At 55.9% G+C, this 22,099-nt stretch overlaps 1 protein-coding gene across 1 annotated transcript; it reads left to right on the forward strand.

Moving 5' to 3' along the window:
- The first annotated feature begins 483 nt into the window (after positions 1-483).
- Slc45a3 (solute carrier family 45 member 3) lies at positions 484-20,112 on the forward strand. The gene is made up of 5 exons (XM_042682113.1): positions 484-571; positions 13,416-13,821; positions 14,734-15,519; positions 16,264-16,529; positions 18,476-20,112. The coding sequence occupies exons 2-5, from the start codon at positions 13,650-13,652 to the stop codon at positions 18,911-18,913; spliced, it is 1,662 nt and encodes a 553-aa protein (XP_042538047.1). The 5' UTR covers positions 484-571; positions 13,416-13,649; the 3' UTR covers positions 18,914-20,112.
- The last annotated feature ends 1,987 nt before the right edge of the window (positions 20,113-22,099 follow it).

The following is a 22,099-nucleotide window of genomic DNA, read 5'->3' on the forward strand; positions in this document are numbered from 1 at the left end:
CCCCAAGCCAAAGAGGGACAGAGTTAAGTGTATGTGTGCGTCGGGGTGAGTGACTTGGAAGAATGTGACATCTTTCAAGGGGTGGTCCTGGGAGGGTGGGGTGCCGCTGTGCGTGGGGAAGGGATAGCCGGAAGGGCCACGGTCGCAGACTGGCTCTGGAGCGTGGTGGAGGGGAGGCGCCCGGTGGGAATGGGCAGCGGGCTTTTACCTAAACGCCCGGGTGGCAGCGACAGAGGGGGCGATGCACGGCCCAAGGTAATGACAGGGCCGTCTGGGAGCCACGGGGGGGGGGGTTGTCCGTCGCGGCGGCGGCCGCCCGGGTTACAAAGACGAGCTTTGCGACCTACCGCTTTCTTCCCTCGGGTACCGGCCCCACCCCTCCACCCCCCTCGCGGCACCCCCCACCTCTGCCCCGCTCGCCCCGCCTCCCTCCTGGCAACCCCAGCGCGCATGCTCTCTCCCCCCGCCGAGTAACCTGGAGATTTAAAAGCCGCCGGCTGGCGCGCGTGGGGGCACGGAGGGGGACGAGCTGGCCCGCGCCGGCCCGGGTGACAGCGCACGCCTCGGCCAGGTAGAAGAGCGCCCCCTCCTCTCCCCGAGAGCCGGGAAGGGGGAGGTGGCCCAGCGCGGGGCCGGGCGGGGCGCTGCGGGGCCGGGCTCGGCAGGGTCGCGTGTTTTGCGCTCCGCGGGATGGGACCGCGCGCCGAGCCCCGCGCGAATCCCGGAGGAGGGCGCGGGGCTGCGGGCGCACCGGGGCGCGCCCACCCCCCTCCCCGGCTGCCGGGTGCCCGATCGGGTGCCCGCCGAAGCCCGCTTTCTTCCGTGGAGGGCGGGCTGGGTGGAGGCGCCCGGCCCCACCGAGCGTCCCAGGCCGGGCGGGGCGGCGGGGTGGGCGGGGAGCCCCGCGCCGGGCCGGGCCGGCCGGGCCGCGGGTGGGATCGGCCGCTCGCTCCCGGTGCCGTCTCCCGCGTCAGAGTTTTCTTTGGAAAGTTGCATTTATTTTCTTCCCTTGTCTAGGCTTCGGCGGAAAGGGGCAGGGTGAGTCACCGCGGCGCGCACAGCCCGGGGGTTGGGGGGAGCTGGGAAAGGGGCCCGGGGCCGGGACGTCGTGGGGGTGCTCCGGCTTCAGCCAGCTTCGGTAGAGAAAGAAAGACGGGAGGGAAGGGGGGGCCGGGCTGGGTGGATGGAGGCCGGGGTGGTGCGCTCCTGTACCCCCAATCTGCGCCTCGGCTGCCCCCCCCCCGCCCCCTGCGAAGGCAGAGCGGAGCCCGCGGTGGTCTCCGGTTTCCCCGGGAGGCCCAGGTGGGGATGGCAAACAGGTGTGCACTTGGGCGTGCCCGCGGCTTCCCGGAGCTCGGCCGGCCGCGGCGTGGCCCGGGGCAGCAGCCCGGCGGGGGGGGGGGGGGGGAGCGGAGGCTCTGTCCTGCTCCGGTGCCCGCCTCCCCTCCGGCGGTGGGGCGCCGTGAGTTACTCTTTCCTTGGACCTCTGAATCAGCCGCTTTCTTCCCATCGCGCATTGTTGACCTGTTCAAGGCCAGGGGCATTCCCCACGCTTCCTCCTTTCCCTAGGGGCCCGAGTGGGGGGGGGGAGAGGGGGAGGGAGGGGTTTGGCATGGTGGTACCTGGGGAGGACTTGTCCTTCAGCTGTTACACAGACCCAATCCCAGTAGAGCTGGGACTAAGAATAGCCCAGCTGCTACTTGCTGCCCCAAGTCTGCATGCGCCACTGCCACTAGACCAAGAGCCCAGAGTGACCCTTGCTGGGCTCCTGGAAGGTTTGCTCAGGGGTAGGGGTAGAGGTGAGCACCTACGCCCTTCCCCCCCCCCCCCCCCCCCCCCCCCCCGTCCCGCCCCAGGCTTCTGGCTTCTTTTCCTCTAGTTCTTAGTAAATCTACTTTTCAGAGCCCGGACAGGATTGGTGTTGGAGCCACTTGCCCGAAGCTTGGGGCTCAGACGGAAAGCCTGGAGAAATCCATCAAGTACCAGGTCCTGGGTAGTGAGTGGGCCATAATATGAGGTTACAGACCCTTTTGTTGGATCCATTTCATCCTCTTATTCCTTCCTTATCTCCTCTCCATCCCCCCGCCCCCCAGGCTTGTCCTGGAACCAGGACTGTTATTCTAAAAGTGCTCAGAAAACGGAGCTTGAGTCAGCCGGATGAGTCCGAAGATAAAAATACAGCTGTGGCCATATAGGCCCCAATTTTAGTGGGCGTGTGCTGGGGGCAGCTTTCCTGTGGCATCCTGAATCACCCTGAGGTCCCCAGGTGCCTCTCCTGGTGTTGGAGGAGTAGACAGGAAGCCTGGGTGGTCCCCTGTGCCCCTACCAGCCCACTGGGTTGTGGCGGATGGCATGCATGCAGGTGCCAAGTGAGACCCCCTCAGTCTGGCCTGGGCTCTGGAGAGAAAAGACAGAAAGGCAAGGAGGGTAGGTCTGAGGACCCTGGAAGTGAGGTTAACCCAGACTTTACCTTCTAGAACTTGCTAACACAAAGTGAATGAAGATTCTGACTCTGAAAGCTAGCTTTATTTAGCTATTTATGCCCATACTAGGTCTTGAACTCAGGGCTTGGGCACTGTCTCTTAGCTTTTTCCAGTTTAGGCTAGAGCTCTACCACTTGAGCCACAGCTCCACTTCCAACCTTTTTGGTGCTTAATTGTAGACAAGAGTCTCACATAATTTCCTGTCCAGTGTGGCATCGAATCGCTATCCTCAGATCTCAGCCTCCTGAGTAGCTAGGATTACAAGTGTGAGCCAGTCAGCTAGAAAGCTAGCTTTATACATGGTCATTCCACCAGCTCCTTCAGTAACTCTGCTTGAAAACTGAGGTTGGATGATAATGGTCACAACTACTGAGTGGCTTTGTTATTTATTGCCAAGATACATCAAGTAGAAATATTGCTTATAAATATGTAATTGTATAACAGTTTAAAATTATAGCTTTATTAAATAATATATGTAGAACATGTAACTATATGCCTGAGACGTAATAAGTATAGTAAGTTAGCTAGTATTAACTATCGTATCAATCACCCGTGAATGCATGGACAGCACCAGCCCAGACTTCCTTCTTGAAACAGTCTTGTTATGTAGCCTAAGCTGGCCTTGAACTTGATCCTTCCACCTCAGCCTCCTGAGTTCTAGGATTACAGGTGTCTGCTATCATGCTATCGTGGCTGGTTGGGGCCTTGTTTCCTCCTCCCACCCGCCCCCCAGGTCATAGGGCTTGAACTCAGGGTCTGGGCGCTGTGCCTGAGCTCTTTGCTCAAAGCTAGTGCTCTACGCTTTGAGCCATAGCTCCACTTCCAGTTTTCTGATGAGAGAAAGTCTCACGGACTTTCCTACTGGAAAGGTTAGATTTGAACCGGGATTCTCAGATGTCAGCCTCCTGAGTAGCTAGGATTTTCAGGCATGAGCCACCTGCTTTAAAAAAAAAAAAAAAAAAAAGTTTGTGCTTAACTTTATTTTCTTTGTTAGCCAGGGTTCCTGGACTTTGGGGAGTTGGTTCAAATACTTGAGAGTTGGCTGTGGTGAAATCGTTTGAATCCCATTTCCTCTTGTGCAACTTATTTGACTTCCGTGAGCTTCAGCTTTCTCCTCTGTAAAATGAGCATAATAGTACCCACCTCATGGTATTGCGAGATTAAATAAGCTAAGGTAGATAAACCTCTGAGCACAGTGGCCGCTTGTAAAAAGAGCTTGATAAATGTCAACTGCTCTTATTTGGCCACAATAGAGGCCATCATTGTGGTTTAGCTTAGACACCAGAGTTCTTAGCAAGGGAATGATGCCCTATATAACCATAAGAGAGCTATGAATGACACATCTGCACTTGAACTTGTGTTCCAATGGAAAGAACAAACAAGGCCTGGATATCTTATTCTCTCTCTGTCAGAATTGTGCAGAATGACGACTCCAGAGCCCTCTGCCCTGTGCCTGTCTTTCATGAGGGCTCTGTACACTTTGAAGGAGGCTGTATGCACTGATGGTGAATTTCTATCGTGAGAAGTTAAGGGCTTCTTCCTATGTAGAAAGGGTCGTTGGTATTTCCAGGAAGACTGGGGACTCTCCTCTGTCCTCCTTCCTTAGATCTTGGGATCTTTCATGCTGCACTCCCATGTCTAGAAGGAAAGCCCAGCTTAGCTTTCTTTGAACAGTCAGTGGCCCTGTTTTCTGGACAGCAAGGGTGGAGGCTGGACCAGTTGGTACCAGGCCCAGTGTCTCAAATGCTGATGCCACTTGACTCCGAGCAATAGAGCTGGAGTGTTGAGCTTTGTCCAGTGTATTAAATGTCCCTGTTGGGGGCAGGGGCTGGTGACAGAGCTATCACGGGATGGTCCTGATCTCTAGCCAGCACTTCCTGTTCAATCCTTTCTCTACTGTGTGGTCTGTCTTTCCTCCTGTGGTTGTGAGAGGCTTAATTCCGCCTCCCACCCCAGTTCTCATTGGCCTTGGTCTTTTTATCTGTAAAATGGAGATAATATCCATCTGGCAAGCTAACAGGGAGGATTTCATGTGATGTACATATTTAGCCAAGTGCCTGCCTAGATCTGGTACTCAATAGCTTTGTTTGTTCTTCTTCCTTTAACTTTGGAGGTCACTCTCTGGGAGTGGGGTAGGGACTGGGTTGAGTCAGCATGAAGTGAGTGAGAGGCAGCTTCTGGTCTCATAGCTCAGATTCCCTAGGTCACCAGACTGACTGAAGGCCCTCAGGAGCAGCTAGCCGGGGCCACAGGTCTTCTGTCCTGCTGTGTCCTCTGAGTTCCCACCCCACAAAGCCTCTCTAATTACAAGTGTACTTTGAGCTGGCAAATACTATCCAAGCTCAGAGATGAGGCAATGCAGATTTCTACTCGTGGCTCCTGTCACTAGAGAGAGCTTGCGTACCCAGGCAATTGAGGGTGATCCTGTCTGAGTTTTGGGCTCACTGGTCAGGTCATTTGGCTGATGGGATGGCCTCATCCAAAGACCTGCTGAACCCCCAACCTCAGGATCAGAAGGGCTTGCAGGGAGCTTGTGGTAAGGGAAGGACTGCAAACCACAGACCAAAGGCTCAAGTACTGTGTCCAGCCCTGAGGAGTGCTGGTTAGTGGAGCACAGATTTTGAAGGGAAAGAGGATCCTGGACAGTTTGGGTTCCATGAGGCCCAGGAGGTGGTGGCCTGGAATTCAAAGTGGATGCGGTTCAGGTGAAGGGCAAAGGCGGTCAGGATGGGGAAATAAAGGCAGCTTGTGACCACTTGGGAATGCTAAACCAGCCCTGTGCTGAGGAAGTCCTCCATCTTGCCATTTCATGGAGGCTGCATGGATATCCAGGCCAGATCTGAGATCCGAACAGTTCTGTATTTTGGGGTCTCCTATGCTTTCCCTTCCACCTCACTGGGGAGGGGACTGCAGGAGGGGTGGGCATGTCTGGAAATCTGAGGGCCTTGGTGTTTGCAGATTCTAGCCTTCTTAAGTGGTGCCTACCCACTTAACCTTTTGAGCCTCAGCCCTGACCATGCTCCCACCTCGGGCTTTGCCCCGTGGACACGGGTCTCAGCACCTGTACCATCTCATTGCACACCGGTTGCATTTTACTGCATTTCTCTCCTGCTGCTTGGGGCCACACTCGGTGTTTCTGTACCCCCAGGACCTTCATGTGTGCTGGCACATAATGGGTAGTGCTGAGTGAGTGTGTTGGTTTCAGCGTTCAGTGACATTCCTTTAGGGGTGGTTTGGCTGCCCACTGAGGTATGCTTCCTCCAAGAGACAGCAAATCAGGCTTGTTAATAGTCTTTGAAGCCGGGAGTAGGGAGGGTGGGGGGTGGGGGGTGTGGAAGGCCTTCCTCTCACCTAGCTCACTCCTGAGTGGCTAGTTTTATTTCTGTTTTCTTTCTTTTTGTTTTGAAATAGGATCTCTCTATGTATCCCAGGCTAGCCTCAAACCTGCCATGTTCCTGCCCTCTATGAGTGCTAGGATTATAGGCATGCATCACCAAGCCTGGGCTGAGTGAATGCTATTGAGAATATACCTCCACAGAATTGAATGTGAATGGGGCTAATTCCAGACCTGAGGGTGTTGGGGCAGGTGCCACTGTAGAGCCCTTGCCATTTGCAGTCTGGGAGGTGGGGCATGCAGAACTGGGATCAGCCTCCACATCTGGCCTTCCGCCTGGGGGCATTGCTCATCTAGGGTTTGTCCCACACACTCTGTTCCTGGCCTCTTTCCTGTGTGTGCACACACGCGCGTGTGCACGGGCACCTCCTGACGAAGGCCAGGCTGAGGACCAGGATTGGCTGTGCTTGGATGGGGAGAGCTGACCCTGCCTGGCTGACTAGCAAGGGTCAAGTTTACCACGAGGGAGGGAGGCTGTTCGGGTTTCACAGTGCAGAGGCTGGAGGAAGAGGTGGGGGCGGCGGGGAGGGGGGAATTTGCCAGTGGCTTGGAGACTGTTCCCTTTCCACAGTCCCCTTTACCTCCCAGGCTCTCGGGAGGTTTTGGTACTCTGCGAGGAGAAAAAGAAGGTAGTTACACATTTCTGCGGGAACAGAGTCCAACGCAGGGAGGAGGAGGGAGAGGGGCAGATCTATCTCCTGCAGTGGTCCTATGGGCAGGAAGGGCTGGGTTTCAGGCCACCGCTGACCCTTGGCACTGTGCAGTGTGTGTGGAGGGACCTGAGGGATGACTCTCATGGCTGTGGCAACCCTGTCTCGGAGGCCATGTGGCTTTGTGAGTGGGCACCTGTCCATGGGAAGTGCCCTGTCTGAGGCCTGGCATGAGTGTGAGGCACTGATCGATTGCACACACGGAAAGATCCTCAGACATGATCTAGACTCGCTCTCATCTGCAGGTGTGAAACTGAGTCCAAAAGGGGTGAAATGGCTTGTCCAGGCTGCACAGCTGAAATAGAACTGCACTGCCTTGGCTCCTAGTTCAAAGTGCTTTGTGGAATTTTCGAATGGTTCCAGATATTTGTTTTTATTTTTACAACCTTGGTGTGCTAATTAAGTTCTTTGAGACTGATTTTTTTCCCCCATCTTTGTGAAATAGGAATACTATACCTCCCTTGCAAGGTAACATGAGTTGTTACGAGGTGTCTGCTGGGCACATGCTGGGCTGCTGGTGGGGACAGCCTTAGGTTCCCAGGGACTGGACATGGATGGCATCCTCCAACTTCCTCTTAGCCTCCTCAAGACTCAGGCTGGTGAGTCTTCTGCATTGACCTCTGCTCACCTGTTGGGGCCAGCACCTGGGGAGGCCTTTACATTCTTGGAATTCCTCTGGCTCCTGGGGGCTGCTGGGAGAGGGGCATGGAGGGGAGAAAAGGGAATGGTCGGTCCTTGTTTGGGAAGTAGGTAGTCCCACTCTTGGGCTCCCTCTTTGTCCACCTGCCTCTTAAACCTATTACACATTTGTGGAGATGGGGAGTAAGGCAGTTGGAAAGAGTGCCCAGTTGCAAGTGGCCCAGCCAGGCTGGCTGCTGTTAATTGCACACAGGAAACTGAGGCTTGGGAGGTCAAGTCACAGCTTATGCAGTTCTAAGGGCTGAGGCTGGCATGCAAACCCAGCTCCAGCTGCTTCCCCAACGCAGGTCGCCCCGTGGAATCCTCCAGGGCTCAGAGATGTCAGCACTCAGAGGCTCTCACTTCCCCTGGCCTGGAAGAGGCTCCTGCTGAAGGGCAAGGCTTACCCTGGTGTGAGGGCATGCCTAGATGTAGGACTTTGGGAGCAGTTGTTGTGGGACCTGAAGTTTGGCCAGGAGGTCCAGGTCCCTGGAAACCAAAAGCACTTCTGTGTGACCAAAAGTGTTCCTATAGGATGGCCAAGAGATCCCTGGGGAAGGGCGCTTCAGCCTCGGCTGAGGCTGGCCAGGACATACTAGCCAAGGTGAGGGTCAGCCAGCCCCAGTGTCCCTGTTCCTGCATTGAAGACAGGAGGAGATCAGTGCCAGGGCCCGCCCCTGCCCGTCCTTCCTCGCTTCCCTCAATCTCCTTAGGCATTTGTTTTCTTTCTGAAGCCGGACTGGGGCTCAGAGACAGGGCAACAAAAGCAACTTTCCTCCAAGCCACTGCCACCTGTTGGGTTTTCATACATTGGGGGCGAGAGGGGGGAGGGAGCCGTTGCCCTTTTCCCAGTGTCTGTGGTGTGCCCCCTTCTGCCCCCCCCCACCCCTCCCAGGGCCTGGGATTCTCTTTGCTGCCCCAAGTGACAGGGCTCAGGAGCCAGAGGGGTGGGGGGCCAGCAGCAGCTGGAAGGGGAATTGAGTGGGAAGGGGTTGATGCTGGCAGCCCGGAGTGAGTTTGATGGATTACTCTGCAGGCCGAGAGGTTTCTCCTTAATCCCCCTTTGTGTCCCGGCCTGCAGCCCCTCACTCTCTCTGACAAGCTGCTAAGCAGAAGGCTCCCAGTCCCGAGGAAGAAAAGGCAGCTCAGCGGGGTGAACTCTAAATCCCTGGCCTCCGGGCCCCGGGGGAGGCCAGAGCTAGGGAGCACGCCTGGGCTAGGGCAACCCCTCCCTCACTGCTCTGCCCTGGCTCTTTCTTAGGGTTCCTTGGAGGTGGAGAGGTTGCATTCTGTGGGTGTTCTCAGGCCTCTGGGGAGCCCCGGAGCTCAGGGGCTCAGCTATTCATGCCAGCGCTGTTAGGACTGGGGGAAAGCCGGGAGCCTCCCTGCTCGGAAATCTTTGAGTCCAGACAATCAAAGACTGAATGTTGTTGGAAGGTAATGAACCTCCTGCCACGCTGCCTCTCCCCCCCCCCCCCCCTTCTCCTGGCTGGGGTGTGGGGCTCTCAGCTTCTGGAGGACACTGGTTTCCAGACCTCCTGGCTGCCTGGCCTCGCAGCGCAGGACCCTCTGAGAGAAGCACCGCCGGCCAGCGGGGTCCAGTGCAGTGCGCCAGGTTCAGTAGGCGAAGCCTGGGCATTGGATGGTTCTTTGGGGACTGGGGCAAGGAGACAGCGCATGGGGTGCTGGGTTCGTTGAACTGCCAGACCTGAGGTCGTGCTGGGCACAGCCCGGGAGAGTTCAGCTTAGGGAGAGATGCTGAGATCTAGTCCAGTTTGGGGGAAGAACTGATCTCCATTCTGTGCCCCAGTCCTGGGGGGGTGGTGGTGGTGGCAGTGGGTCTTGGCATGGTAACCCCACCCCTTTCCTTTAGCTGAGTCATTGCCTGCCACAGGCTAGCCCCCCCCCACAGCTCCTTTGCTGGGCTCCCCACCTCTGGGGAGGGCAGCGGGTGGCTGTGAAGGGCGGAGCATGCTCAGTGTCTCCCGCCCTGGAGGAGCGTGTGAGAAAGGGCCCAGGTCTTTGTGAGTGGAGGCAAGGCCGGGGTCGCGGTGCTGGCAGGGTCAGGGTGGGGGCTGCGGCCGTTTGATGTGCCTGGGAGGGGTGTGGGGATGCGGGCCTCGCATAAAGAGCCCGTAGAATTGCTGCCTGACACTGGCCCCTGGCGGGGGCTGCCCTCCACTCCCGCTCCCTCTGGTCTCTGCCTGTCACTGAAGGGAATCTGCCCCCCCCCCCAGCTCCACCTCAGCAGAGAGGGGTGGCAGGCGCCCCTTTGACAGCCCTCAAAGGCCTCTTTATGCCTCCTTCTGACCCTCCCTTCCTTAGGGAGCTAAGAGAGAGAGAGGGAGAGAGAGAGGGCTCCAGCAGGCGGGCAGTGGGTGTGGGTCGCCTTTTCCTCCGCCTCCTCCACTCTGTCTTTTGAATTTTGGACAAAGTTCAGGCCAAGTTTGTTCCTGTTGATCAGTTTGATTTCCTCACATTGCCTGCTCCCTTGGGGTCCGATCTGAAGTGCGCCATCCCAGGCCAGGAGAGTCCTTCTAAGCGGCTCGCTGCCTTTGAGCCCAAGAAATAGCTGCTGGGGTTTGGCTCAGGGTGGGGGGGGGGGGCAGGAGAGCTGGGTTTCAGCTGTCCTCAGTTCTAACACACCCAACCCCTGCCTACAGCCATCCACTCTTTTTCTCTTTTCTTCCCCCCCCACCCCCTAGTTCTGGTGCTTGTACTCAGGGCCTGGGCACTGTCCCTGAGCTGCTTTAGCTCAAGGCTAGGGCTTCTGGCCTTTTCTGTGTATAGGGTACTGAGGAATGGAACCCAAGGCTTCATGCATGCTAGGCAGGCACTGTACCACTAAGCCCCATTCCCAGCCCCATCCAGTCACTCAGAAGGTAAACATTTCCCTTGTCCCTGGAGACTTCAGTTCCATTCCCCAGGGATGAAGGGTGTGTGTGTTGTGTGTGTGTGTGTGTGTGTGTGTGTGTGTTGTGTGTGTGTGTGTGTATGTGTGTGTGTGGCGCAGGAGGTATTCCAGGGAATGTTCCCATACATCTTAGGTTTCCCTTGGGCTTCTGGCTGTCTAACTATTGGGGTGCCCAGAGAAGAGGGGAGATGTTTGGAACTTGGGAGAAGGGAGAAGGTGGCTCCCTGCTTTCCTTTCCCAGAGGTCAGCCCCTCCATTTTCCTCCTCTTCCTGCCCTCTCCTCTCCAAGTGAGCCTTCTGAGGCTGGCTGTCCTGGTTGATCTGTTTACCAGACGGGTACTGCTTCTGGAGTGGTAAGGCTGGAGGATTTGGGTCCAGAGGGTCTCTGGGACTGGAGTGGAGAGAGTTAGACTTTGTCCTCTTGCCTGTATTCCTGCTTACGCAGCTCCCCAGGCTTGGGCAGGGGACACGGGGCAGAGTGGTGGAGGCAGCCAAGATCTGTACCTTTCAAGCTTTGTGCTGAGAAATATGCCCTGGGCTAGGAAAGTGGTGCCGGACCGCTTGTTCTCTGACCTCTTGGAGCCTGGACTTGTTGGGTGCCCCAGGGAAGAAGGTCCTGGAGGGGCTGGCTGACTCAGGGAGGCAGTAGTCTCTTCCACCCTGAGGTTCTGGAGCAGGGAGGAAGTGGGGAGAGATGGGGTTTGGGCGGGGGAGAATGTTTCTCTGAGCTTGGAATTCCTCAGGTAATTCTGGGCTTGGAAGAGTTAAGTCTAGGGTTGTCAAGAGTGTCTGGACCCCCAGGACAGAGTAGATTGGAAAAGAGGGAGGACGGGCTCTGCAGCCTTAGAACAGAGAGGGGTGCTGGGCAGAGCTGGGAGCAGCCCACTGCCTTCCAGACTTCAGGTATCTGGTCGAAAACCTGGGTGGGGTGTGCGTGTGGGACAAAGGCAATCCAGGAAGGAGGAGGCTATCCAGAAGCTACCTGGCCTGTAGGACGATGGAGGACAGTTCATCTCTTTTCCTCTGTTGGCTCAGAAGGTCCTGCTCTCGCTGAGAGGACAGGGAACTGGGCTGGGGTGGGGGGTGCTTCAGGGCTTGCTGGGATCTGTAATCTATTCCCAACGGGAGGGAGGGGGTGGCAACTCTTGGAGAATGGGATCAAGTGTGGTGAAAGTCTGTTTGCTCAGGGAGGACCTGTTCTCTTAATCACAGTGCTGTGCGCGTGAGTGTTGAGGGTGGGGAGGGCAATGCCTGGGAAGCTGCCACCCACAGCCCACTCCTCTAGTTTGGGTGGCTCTGCCCCTGGGTCCCTGAGTCCCTCCTCCCTTCCCCTCTGGGAGGATGAGTAGTGCTCAAGTTGAACCTACAGCAGTCCAGCTAAGACTGAGGTCTGGTACCAGTGCCTTCCTTGGGGGACGTGGTGAATCAGTATTTTACCCCCTCCTCCTGACCTCTCCTGTAAGAGTCCCCTCTCCTCTTTTGCAAAGCCTGGGGACTTGCAGTTGAGGTTGCCTGTTGCCTCAGCCTTATCTCTTCCTTCCTGATCTACCAGCTGCAAAAGCCCCAGAGCTTTGGCCGTTACGGAGTGGACCGATCTTATCCGGGATTGATGGCCGCCTGATTTTTCTGAAGCACACAGCTTTAGAGAGCACCCAGGACACGCTTTGTAACACGCAAGGCCCCATGGGGCTTGGTGTTACTTGAAAAGATAAAAGAAGTTGAAGCGCCTTTTATGCCTTTTATCTTGCAAAACTGAGATTGGCAGAGGGGATGGGTGGAAAAGGGGGGGGGGGCCTCTGTTCTCCCCAGCTCAGGAGATGGGAGCCAGCCAGCCCTTGGCCACTGTGATCTCTGCTCCTGCTCTCTTGTTGCTGTGCTTCAGTATGACTTGTGGGGTTGAATTGGGGAGAAAGGGGGAGACTCGTGTAGCCAGAAGAGGGGGGAAGCCCTGTCTGCTGCCTCTGTTTTTTTATTTTCTTTTGTGGGGGTCAAGGACACATTGGGGCCTCTTCTCCCTGTCCCCCTCCCCAACACATGCCTGAAATCCAGGCTACTCAGGAGGCTGAGATTTGAGGATCTTAGTTCCAAGCCAGTCCTGACAGATGACTAACTACAAATCTCTCATCTCCAATTAACCAATCAAAAGCTGGAAGTGGAGGTGTGGCTCAAATGGCTCAACACCAGCCTCAATGTGTGTGGAGGCTGCTCTCTGTACCCCTTCTCCACAGCTGACTTATATTTCTTCTTTAGCAGCAGGTGCTGATGTTAGGAAGGCAGATCCTTGAGGCCACTCGGCTGGGGGGCACAGCATGGGTGGCTGGATGGGCATGGGTGCGCATGTGCGTGTGTGCGCGCGTATGCGCACACACACACACACACACACACACACACACACACACACACACATACATACATATATGATGGTTCACCCCCTGTACTTGGGAAGCCCAGTTGGCAGGTTAAATGGTGAGAACTCTTCTCTGCAGAGAGTGGAGCCATCCAGGAGAGGGAAAGGCTGCCCAGGATGTGGTGGGCACCCCGCCAGCCTAGGGGGTCATTGGTGGCACCACCTGTGCTTCCAGGTGGTGTGGTTTCATGCTCCCGGGACCTGGCAGTGCCGACCGCCCTGTCACGGTTGGACGGCCCTGTGTGGGCGTCGACTGTTTCTTCCCCAGGAACGTTGAACTTGAGAAGATTTGAGGCCCTCGGTGTGTTTGGGTGACAGGTTGAAACCCAACAAACCACAGCTTTTCCTCCTTCTCCTCAGTCTTGTCCTAGGGGTGGAGACTGCGGTGTGCAGCCATGGGGTGAGGGTAGGGGCTCTGGCCAGCAGGTGACAGAGGGGAATTGAGCAGAGCCAGCTTTGGAAGGGGAAAGAAAAGCAAATAAATGCAGCCTGGCCGAGAGTCTCCAGGAGACCCTTGCTGGCCGGACCTGGGCACATCAGCTGCTTTGACTTGATTTTTTGATTTCCACCTGAGCAGGCAAGGTAACTGCAGAGCTGTTCCAGAATAGAAAGCAACTGTCACCTGCTACATTCCGCTCTGGGGTGTGCTGAGGCTTAAAAACTCATATTTTATCATATTAGTTATGTCTGCCTTAGTGTAGCAGTCACACACACTTCCTGACTGGGCAGCTAGGGGTGGTGGCACCTAAGGGTCCAGCCACGCTATTGGCCTGGGAAGGAGGGAGCCAGCCTTCCTGACTCCCGTGCCTGTGATTGTCCTGCCCTTTAGGAGCTGAGCGGTGATGACATGTGCCCCCATCGAGGTGCTGCAGGCCACCGGTGGTCAGCCCGGGCCGAGACACTGCACCTGCCCCAGAGAACTGGCAGTAATGGGCGTCGGGCTGAATCCTAGGCAGTCGGTGGCCGCAAGGAGGAGAGGCCTCAGCTTCCGAAGCAGGGCTGAGACAGAGCAGCCACGGAGAGTGTGAACAGACCCCCTCCTCCCCTTCCCGCTGGGCCCACCATGGTCCAGAGGCTGTGGGTGAGCCGCCTGCTTCGGCATCGGAAAGCCCAGCTCCTGCTGGTCAACTTGCTGACCTTCGGCCTGGAGGTGTGCCTGGCTGCTGGCATCACTTACGTGCCACCCCTGCTGCTGGAGGTGGGGGTCGAGGAGAAGTTCATGACCATGGTGCTGGGTGAGTCACGCCCCCTCCCTCTCTCTCACACCTGGGGAACCAGGCAGCCAGGCCCTCTGTCTGGAGAGGTGCTCAGAGCCTGTGTCCGCTACCTGTTGGCCTCAAGCTTGGTGGGGCAGGTGTGTGGTAACAGCTTTGATCTCTATTTTTCACCCCAGTGTGTTGGACTTACGCACTTTATAGAAAAGGCACAAGGGGCCAAGGAGATGAGTCCAGGTTGTAATCCTGCTCAGAGCTTTAGCAGGGCTGGGACTCCACCAGGCTCTACCAGCCAGGGCTCTTCAGTCCTGGGACAAGACAGGTTGTGGATTCCTGATGCTGTCGATGAATTCTGTCAAAGTTACAGAAAGGCCAGGCGCTGGTGGCTCACACTTGTAATCCTAGCTACTCTGGAGGCTGAGATCTGAGGATCATGGTTCGAAGCCAGCCCAGGCTGGAAAGTCTGTGAGACTCTTATCTTCAGTTACCCACCAGAAAACCGAAAGTGGAGCTCTGGCTGAAAGTGGTTGAGCGCTAGCCTTGAGCAAAAGAGCTCAGGAACAACACCCAGGCCCTGGGTTCAAGCCCCAGGACTGACAAAAGAAGTCACAGAAGGCAAGTGATCACCATTGTGACACCCCTTCCGTCCAGGCCTGGAGTCCAGCTGCCTGCTGAAGCCTTGCCCCTTGCTCTCCCCATCTCTGTGCCTTTGTATAAGTGCCGCCTCTCAGATAGTCGTGCCTCAGTTTCCCTGGCTGAATATAGGGCATTTGCAATAGTTGTGCTGTGAGGAGAAAACGGGAGAGCCCCCATAAAGACCAGAGGCAAACGTCTGCAGTTCAGAGCTGGCCCATCGCGTGAATTACCGCTGGCGTCCTTCCCAGGGAGCCAGGCTTCCTCCCAGCCGTTGACATGCTGTTGTCTGTCTTTCAGGCATCGGTCCTGTGCTGGGTTTGGTCTCTGTCCCGCTCCTGGGCTCAGCCAGTGACCAATGGCGTGGACGCTACGGCCGCCGGAGACCCTTCATCTGGGCCCTGTCCCTGGGTGTCCTGCTGAGCCTCTTTCTCATCCCAAGGGCTGGCCGGCTGGCAGGGCTGCTGTGCCCAGATACCAGACCCCTGGAATTGGCCCTGTTGATCGTGGGTGTGGGGCTGCTGGACTTCTGTGGGCAGGTGTGCTTCACCCCACTGGAGGCGCTGCTCTCTGACCTTTTCCGAGACCCGGACCACTGTCGCCAGGCCTTCTCCGTCTATGCCTTCATGATCAGCCTCGGGGGCTGCCTGGGCTACCTCTTGCCCGCCATTGACTGGGATGCCAGCGTCCTGGCCCCCTACCTAGGCACCCAGGAGGAGTGTCTCTTTGGCTTGCTTACACTCATCTTCCTCACCTGCATGGTGGCCACTCTGTTTGTGGCGGAGGAGGCCGTGCTGGGTCCGCCCGAGCCTGCAGAAGGGCTGCCGGCCCCCTCGGCGTTACCCCATTGCTGCCCGTGCCGTGCCCGCCTGGCTTTCCGGAACCTGGGTGCCCTGTTTCCCCGCCTACACCAGCTCTGCTGCCGCATGCCTCGTACCCTGCGCCGGCTCTTCGTGGCCGAGCTGTGCAGCTGGATGGCGCTCATGACCTTCACACTGTTTTACACGGACTTCGTGGGTGAGGGGCTGTACCAGGGTGTGCCCAGGGCCGAGCCAGGCACGGAGGCCCGGAGACACTATGATGAAGGTAAGGCCTCAGCGGCCAGAGAAGGCTGCTGTGGGGGCTGCCCTCCCAAGGACATATTCCCCAGTTGGGAGAGACTCCCAGCCTGGGCCTGGGTTGGTGGCTGTGCACCCTGGGCCCCAACTTTCCCATCAGAAAAGACTTTATCCATGGAAAAAGTCTCAGCAGGGCCTCAGGCCGCTCTGACTGATAGACAGAGGCTGAGCTTATTTAAGATCCAGGGGGAGCCAAGGCGGCGTTAGTGGCTCATGCCTATAATCCTAGCAACCCAGAAGCCTGAGATCTGACGTTGGTGATCTGAAGCCACCCTGGACAGGAAAGTCCACGAGATTCTTATTTCCATTTAAACACACACACACACACACACACACACACACACACACACGATCCATGAAGAGGCTGGACTTTAGGTCTGTCTGATCCCAGCTTCTTTCTGTGTGCCCTCTACCCACTGCTGACCCTCCAAACAACCTCCCTGCATGACAGCCACCATGTGGGGTAGTGGGGTAAGAAGGCCGGACCCTCCACACTAGATGTTCTAGAAGGCCAGCTTGCCTTCCTGTCCCCAGGGCTGAGGCTTCTTGTACATCCTCCATGGAACATTTCCTCTGGCCATGTTGGATGAGGGCTGGTGGAGGAATCTAGACTCCCATTGCTGGGGGGGGGGGGGGGGGGGAGGGGAGAGGCCCCTTTCCCCAGCTCACCGCAGATTGCCCAGGCTCCTCACCCGGCCTCTCTACTTTCCAGGCATCCGCATGGGCAGCCTGGGACTCTTCCTGCAGTGCACCATCTCCTTGGTCTTCTCCCTGGTCATGGACCGGCTGGTGCAGCGCTTCGGCACTCGGGCAGTCTACCTGGCCAGTGTGGTGGCCTTTCCCGTGGCTGCCGGTGCCACGTGCCTGTCCCGCAGCGTGGCTGTGGTGACGGCCTCGGCCGCCCTCACCGGCTTCACCTTCTCAGCCTTGCAGATCCTGCCTTACACCCTGGCCTCCCTCTACCACCGAGAGAAGCAGGTATTCACACCGGCCAGCGCCAGTGGGGCTCAGGGAGTAGCGGGGAGGCTGACCAGCCCACAGCCTGATGATGTCTGCCAAAAGTCGTGAAAGTCTTCTCCATCCGAGAGGAAGCCCAGCTCAGCCTGGGCCAGAGGCTTGCGGCTGCGGAAGAAGAGTGTAGATTAGATTCTGGGAATCACTTCCTGGCTGTGGGACTACAAAGCACTTGAGTGGATGGTTGCAGGAAACGCAGAGTCCTTCACTGGGAATCCCGAAGAGTCAGGAAACGCGGAAGCCCTGGTCTGGCCTGGCTTGTTCCCGGGCAGGGTCTAGATCTGGTGGATGGCTTCTGGGCCCTCGCCGGCTGCCGCAGGTAGCAGCGGGAATAAGCCTGGCTTTTGCCACCTTCCCAGGGACAGGCAACCTTGTGCCTACTTTGCAGATAGGAGAAGCCCCCTCGCCCCTCTTTTTCTAGTTTCTCACCCTCTTCTAGCTCTTTTTTCTTTTCCTGCATCTTCCTTTTGCCTCTGGCCCCTTCTCCTACCCTAGTTGGATACCTGAGCCCAGCTTGCTTTGCTGGGCATTCTGAACTGAGGCCTTCTTCCTGCTCGGCCTAACGGCCCCTGTGGGGGCCGGGCAAGACCTGAGCAGGTGGCCGATGACTTTGTAGGAGCCTGCTTTGCTTCACAGTCAGCTGCAGGGTTGGGGTGTGGGAAGCAAGGCTGAGGTTTGGGTGCAAAGAACCTGGTCCTAGAGAACACGTTGGCTCCCATAACTGTCACCCACGTCTCCTAGCATTCTGCTTTGGCATGGGGGGCCGGGGGGGCTTGGAGGCCCAAATCTGTGAGGTCTTACTGGGGGACAGGCTGGAATTAGCTCATTGTAGAGAAGAGCATGTCTGTCCCCAGGTTCTGGCCTTAATGGTCTAACCTGGGGGGGGGGGGGGGAGTAAGGTCCCTGGAGGCCCATTGCAGGACAGCTGAGGGCAGACTTGGCCCCCCCCCCCCCCCCCCCCCACACACACTGCCTTCCCTTTGCCAGCTAGACAGCATAGGATGAGCTCGGGGAGCTCAGCCATGCCCTCAGCCCCCTGGTGGACACTGTCTAGCAAGGCGGACAGTGCAGGGTAAGGCCTGGCCTTGTCCTTCAACAGGAGGCCCCAGGCCACGGAGGTAAGGAGGATAGAACACACAGCAGGAAGTTCAGAGGAGGAGGGGGTGGGGGGGAACCCTGCTGTTCCCCGCCCCCTCTCCCCCCCCCCCCCCCCCCCCCCCCGCCCCACACAGCTGCTAGATTCACCCTGGCCCAAGGCTGAAGCCCAAGAGCTCCCTGCAGGCAGCAGCTTCAGCCTGGGCATAGGTCTGCAAGGCCATAAAGATGTCCACATAGTCAGAGGGCCAGACAGCAGTGGGCTGTGGGGGTGTCTGGGCCATCATAAGCTCCCCACATGGATTGCCTCTCTTCTCATTGCTGTCTCATTCTTCCTGCTTTTCCCACCTGAGTTTGCTTCCTACCTTTCCCAGGAAAAGCTAGAGGAGAACTAGATTCGAGTTTCCAAACCAAGCAAAGTCTTCAGTTTCCTGATTTTTAGTTTATGGTGCCCGTCTTAGGGTTTGAACTCAGGGCCTGGGCACTGTCCTTGGGCTTTTCTGCTCAAGGTGAGTGCTCTACCACTTTGAACCACAGCTCCACTTCTGGCTTTTTGGTACTTAATTGGAGATCAGAATCTCACGGACTTTCTTGCCCAGCCTGGCTTTGAACTTCCCTCCTCTGATCTCTGATCTCAGCCTCCTGAGTAGCTAGGATTACAGGCATGAGCCACCTTGCCCGTTTCCTGATTTCTATGAAAGCCCTCTGGTTTCCAGCCCCTGGCACGGAGGGAGTTAGGGCCTGTTGTTACAACTGGGGTTCCAATGCCCAAGTCCACACCCGGCTTTACCCTTCTTTACACCTCCACCCCACAGGTGTTCCTGCCCAAATATCGAGGGGACGCTGGAGGTGGCAGCAGTGAGGACAGCCTGACCACCAGCTTCCTGCCGGGCCCCAAGTCGGGTGCTCCCTTCCCCAATGGCCACGTGGGTGCCGGAGCCGGTGGCCTGCTACCAGCTCCGCCAGTGCTCTGTGGGGCCTCCGCCTGCGATGTCTCCATGCGAGCGGTGGTGGTAGAACCGACCGAGGCCAGGGTCATTCCTGGCCGAGGCATCTGCCTGGACCTCGCCATCCTGGACAGCGCCTTCCTGCTGTCCCAGGTGGCCCCGTCTCTGTTTATGGGCTCCATTGTCCAACTCAGCCAAACCGTCACTGCCTACATGGTGTCGGCTGCAGGCTTGGGTCTGGTCGCTATTTACTTTGCTACACAGGTAGTATTTGACAAGAGCGACTTGGCCAAATACTCGGTGTAGAATGTCGGGACATTCTGAGTGGAGGTCCTGCTTGACTGGGTCTCCACCCCAGGAGGGCTGCCAGGCTGGCCTTCGTTTCCAATACTGCCAAAGTGGTGCGGCTCTCTGTTGCCACCCGGTGGCGGTGAGCTGTATAGCTGCACAGATGGGGACTGGGACTTCCCTTTTCTCCACTTCCTGATCTCTATGGCTGGCTGACTAGCAGGTTCCCAAGTGGATTTCAGTCTGGTCTTCTGCAGAGAGGCCAGAAAGGCAGGGCATCGATTAGCTCCATGCACTGGAATGCAGGACTCTGCAGGTGGACTGCCTTGGCTCGACATTAACTTGAACAGCTAGCTCCTGGTTGAGACCCGCCTAGAGAAGGAATTTGTGGTCAGGTGAATAAACTTCCCCATTGATAAGCCCACATTTCCTGCAGATTCTCCCGCGGTTGTCCTAGTGACAGGATTGTACAGGATTTGCCTTTCTGCAGCTTCCCCTGCATCCAGCCTTTTATCAGGACCTGGCTTGTTGGTCTTTGGGTTGCCATCATGAGGACATGGGCCTTTAAATATTTAACTTATTTATTTAACAAAGCAGAAGAAAATCCATTCCTAGCTCTTCTGGGTTGGTTTCTAGGAGCTGGGAAGGCTGGATTCTCTCATGGGGCTGACCATTGCCAGGTGCCCTTCTCCGTGGATAACAGGCTTGCCCCACACTTCCTAGCCCAAGGCCTAGGATGCTCTATTCCCACATGTTGTTACCCATGGCTGTGGTATTAAGGGAGAATGGAGGTGGTCCAGCAAGTCTCAGCAGCATCCTTAGACCCTTTTTTCCTCACAACCCAGCCTGTCTTCACTGACTTCCCTCTTCTTCCTGGCGGCCCAGGCCCAATGAAGTCACTGTCCCCCACTTCCTTAAGACCCCCTCCACCCCCATGGGCTCCACTATTCTCTTTGGGGCCATTGCAGGACCAGAAGCACAAGTGTGATTCCTGGAGCCTTTGTCCATCTCAGTCCCCAGGGCACATCTGGAATCTCACACAAACTCAGGAGCACCCCCTGCAAGAGCCAAGGAGCTCTTAGCTCTCAGGGGTTTAAGTGCCGTTTGCAATAATGTTATGTCTTATTTATTTAGCCGAGTAAATATTTTATACTTTATGTGAGTAATCAGAGTCTAATGTTTATGGTGACGAAATTAAAGGCTTCCTATATGTTTAATGGGTGTGTGTTTATCTTTTCTAAGGGGCCCTGCGCTTTTGTTGGTGTCAGTTCCTCACATCCGACAGCAGAGGGAGCCATAGACCAGCACTCTGGATTGTCAGCTGAGTTGCTGGATCTGGGATTTCCTTTGAGAATGGGGGAGGGGATAGTTCCAGGTGTAGGGCATTTTCTTTTTCAAAGGGCTCACAGAGAGGATGGCGCAGACAGCTATGGTAAACCACAGTCAGAGCATCAGGGACACACCTGGTGGGGACTTGGGGAGGATTTCAGCAGCACTGGCTTGTCAGGCCCTTATACCAGGTCCAGGTCAGGTTTAGAATTAACCTTGACTGGCCTTTCTGTTCTCCAGTTGTCAGTGCAGATAGTACTTGAGAAAAGGCTCATTTTACTTATCTTTTTTTTTTTTTTTTTGGGTCCTGAACTCTGGGCCTGAACTCTGGGCCTGGGCACTGTCCCTCAGCTCTTCAGCTCAAGGCTAGCACGCTCTACCATTTGAGCTACAGCGCCACTTCTGGCTTTTTTCTTTTTGCTTATGTGGTGCTGAGGAATCGAACCCAGGGCCTCATGCATGCAAGGCAAGTGCTCTACCACTGAGCCACCTTCCCAGCCCAGAAATTGGACTTTTTATGGTAAAAGAATTTGAACTTAAAACCTTGTGCTTACTAGACAGGTGATCTACCACTTGAGCCATGTCCCCAGCCCTTGTGGCTTTATTTTTCAGGTAAGGTCTTGAGTTTTTGCTGGGGCCAGTTTCAGCCCAGGATCTTGTATCTCTGTCTTCCTGCATGGCTGGAATCACAAGTGCCTGTCACCATGCTGCTTTGTTGGTTAGAATGGCAAACATGCTGGCTTTCTTTTCTTTTCTTTTTTTGCCAGTCCTGAGGCTTGAACTCAGGGCCTGGGCACTGTTACTGAGCCTCTCGGTACTCAAGGCTAGCACTCTACCACCTGAGCCACAAAGCCACTTCTGGCTTTTTCTGTTTATGTGATACTGAGGAATAGAACCCAGGGTTTCATGCATGCCAGGCAAGCACTCTACCACTAAGCCACATTTCCAGTCCCAAGCTGGCTTTCTTGCTAACTTTTTGCCCAGGCTGACCTCTGAATCTCAGTCCTCCTGATCTCTGCCTCCCACAAAAGTAGGGCTCTGTGTGTGTGTGTGTGTGTGTGTGTGTGTGTACATGTTGGGGCTTGAACTCAGGATCCCTCATTCTTGCTTGGCATTTGGACCCAAATGGTGGTCTGTCACGAGCTACACTTACACTTCCTGTTTTGTTTTGTTTTTTTATGATTCATTAGAGATAGTCCCCTAGACTTTTCTGTTGAGATTTCTTTGAATCAGGATGCTCAGATCTCAGGCTTCTTAGTAGCTAGAATTAAAGGCATGAGATATCAACACTTGGGTGGTCTATGCCATTGATGGTCAGGCTTAGATTCTACCTGAAAGATACTATAAAATGTGATTTTCTCCTTTCTCATACATATTCAGTATGAGTCTTTGATAAAGAAATCCTCATCAACTGTTTGGTTGTTTTGAAAGACCAGTGGTTATAACCAATGGTTTGTCCAGAGCTGCTATCACTTACCTTTATTTTATTTTAATGTCAGTCATGGGGCTTGGACTCAGGGCCTGGGTGCTGTCCCTGAGATTTTCTGCTCAAGGTTAGCACTCTACCACTTTGAGCCACAGCACCACTTCTGGTTTTCTAGTGGTTCACTGGAGATCAGAGTCTCATGGAGCTTTCTAACTAGGCTGGTTTTGAGCCATAATCCTCAGATATCAGATCTCAGTTTACTGAGTAACTAGAATTATAGGCATGAGCCACCAGTGCCTAGGCTTGAACGCAGGGCCAAGTCCTGTCCCTCGGCTTCTTTTGCTCAAAGCCAGCACTCTACCACTTGAGCCACAGCTCTGCTTCCAGCTTTTTGGTAGTTTATTAGAGATAAGACTTTCCTGCCTGGGCTGGCTTCAAACTGCAATCTA

Source organism: Dipodomys spectabilis, unplaced genomic scaffold (assembly GCF_019054845.1).
Source record: "Dipodomys spectabilis isolate Male_0828 unplaced genomic scaffold, ASM1905484v1 ptg000069l, whole genome shotgun sequence".
NCBI classification, from domain to species: domain Eukaryota; kingdom Metazoa; phylum Chordata; class Mammalia; order Rodentia; family Heteromyidae; genus Dipodomys; species Dipodomys spectabilis.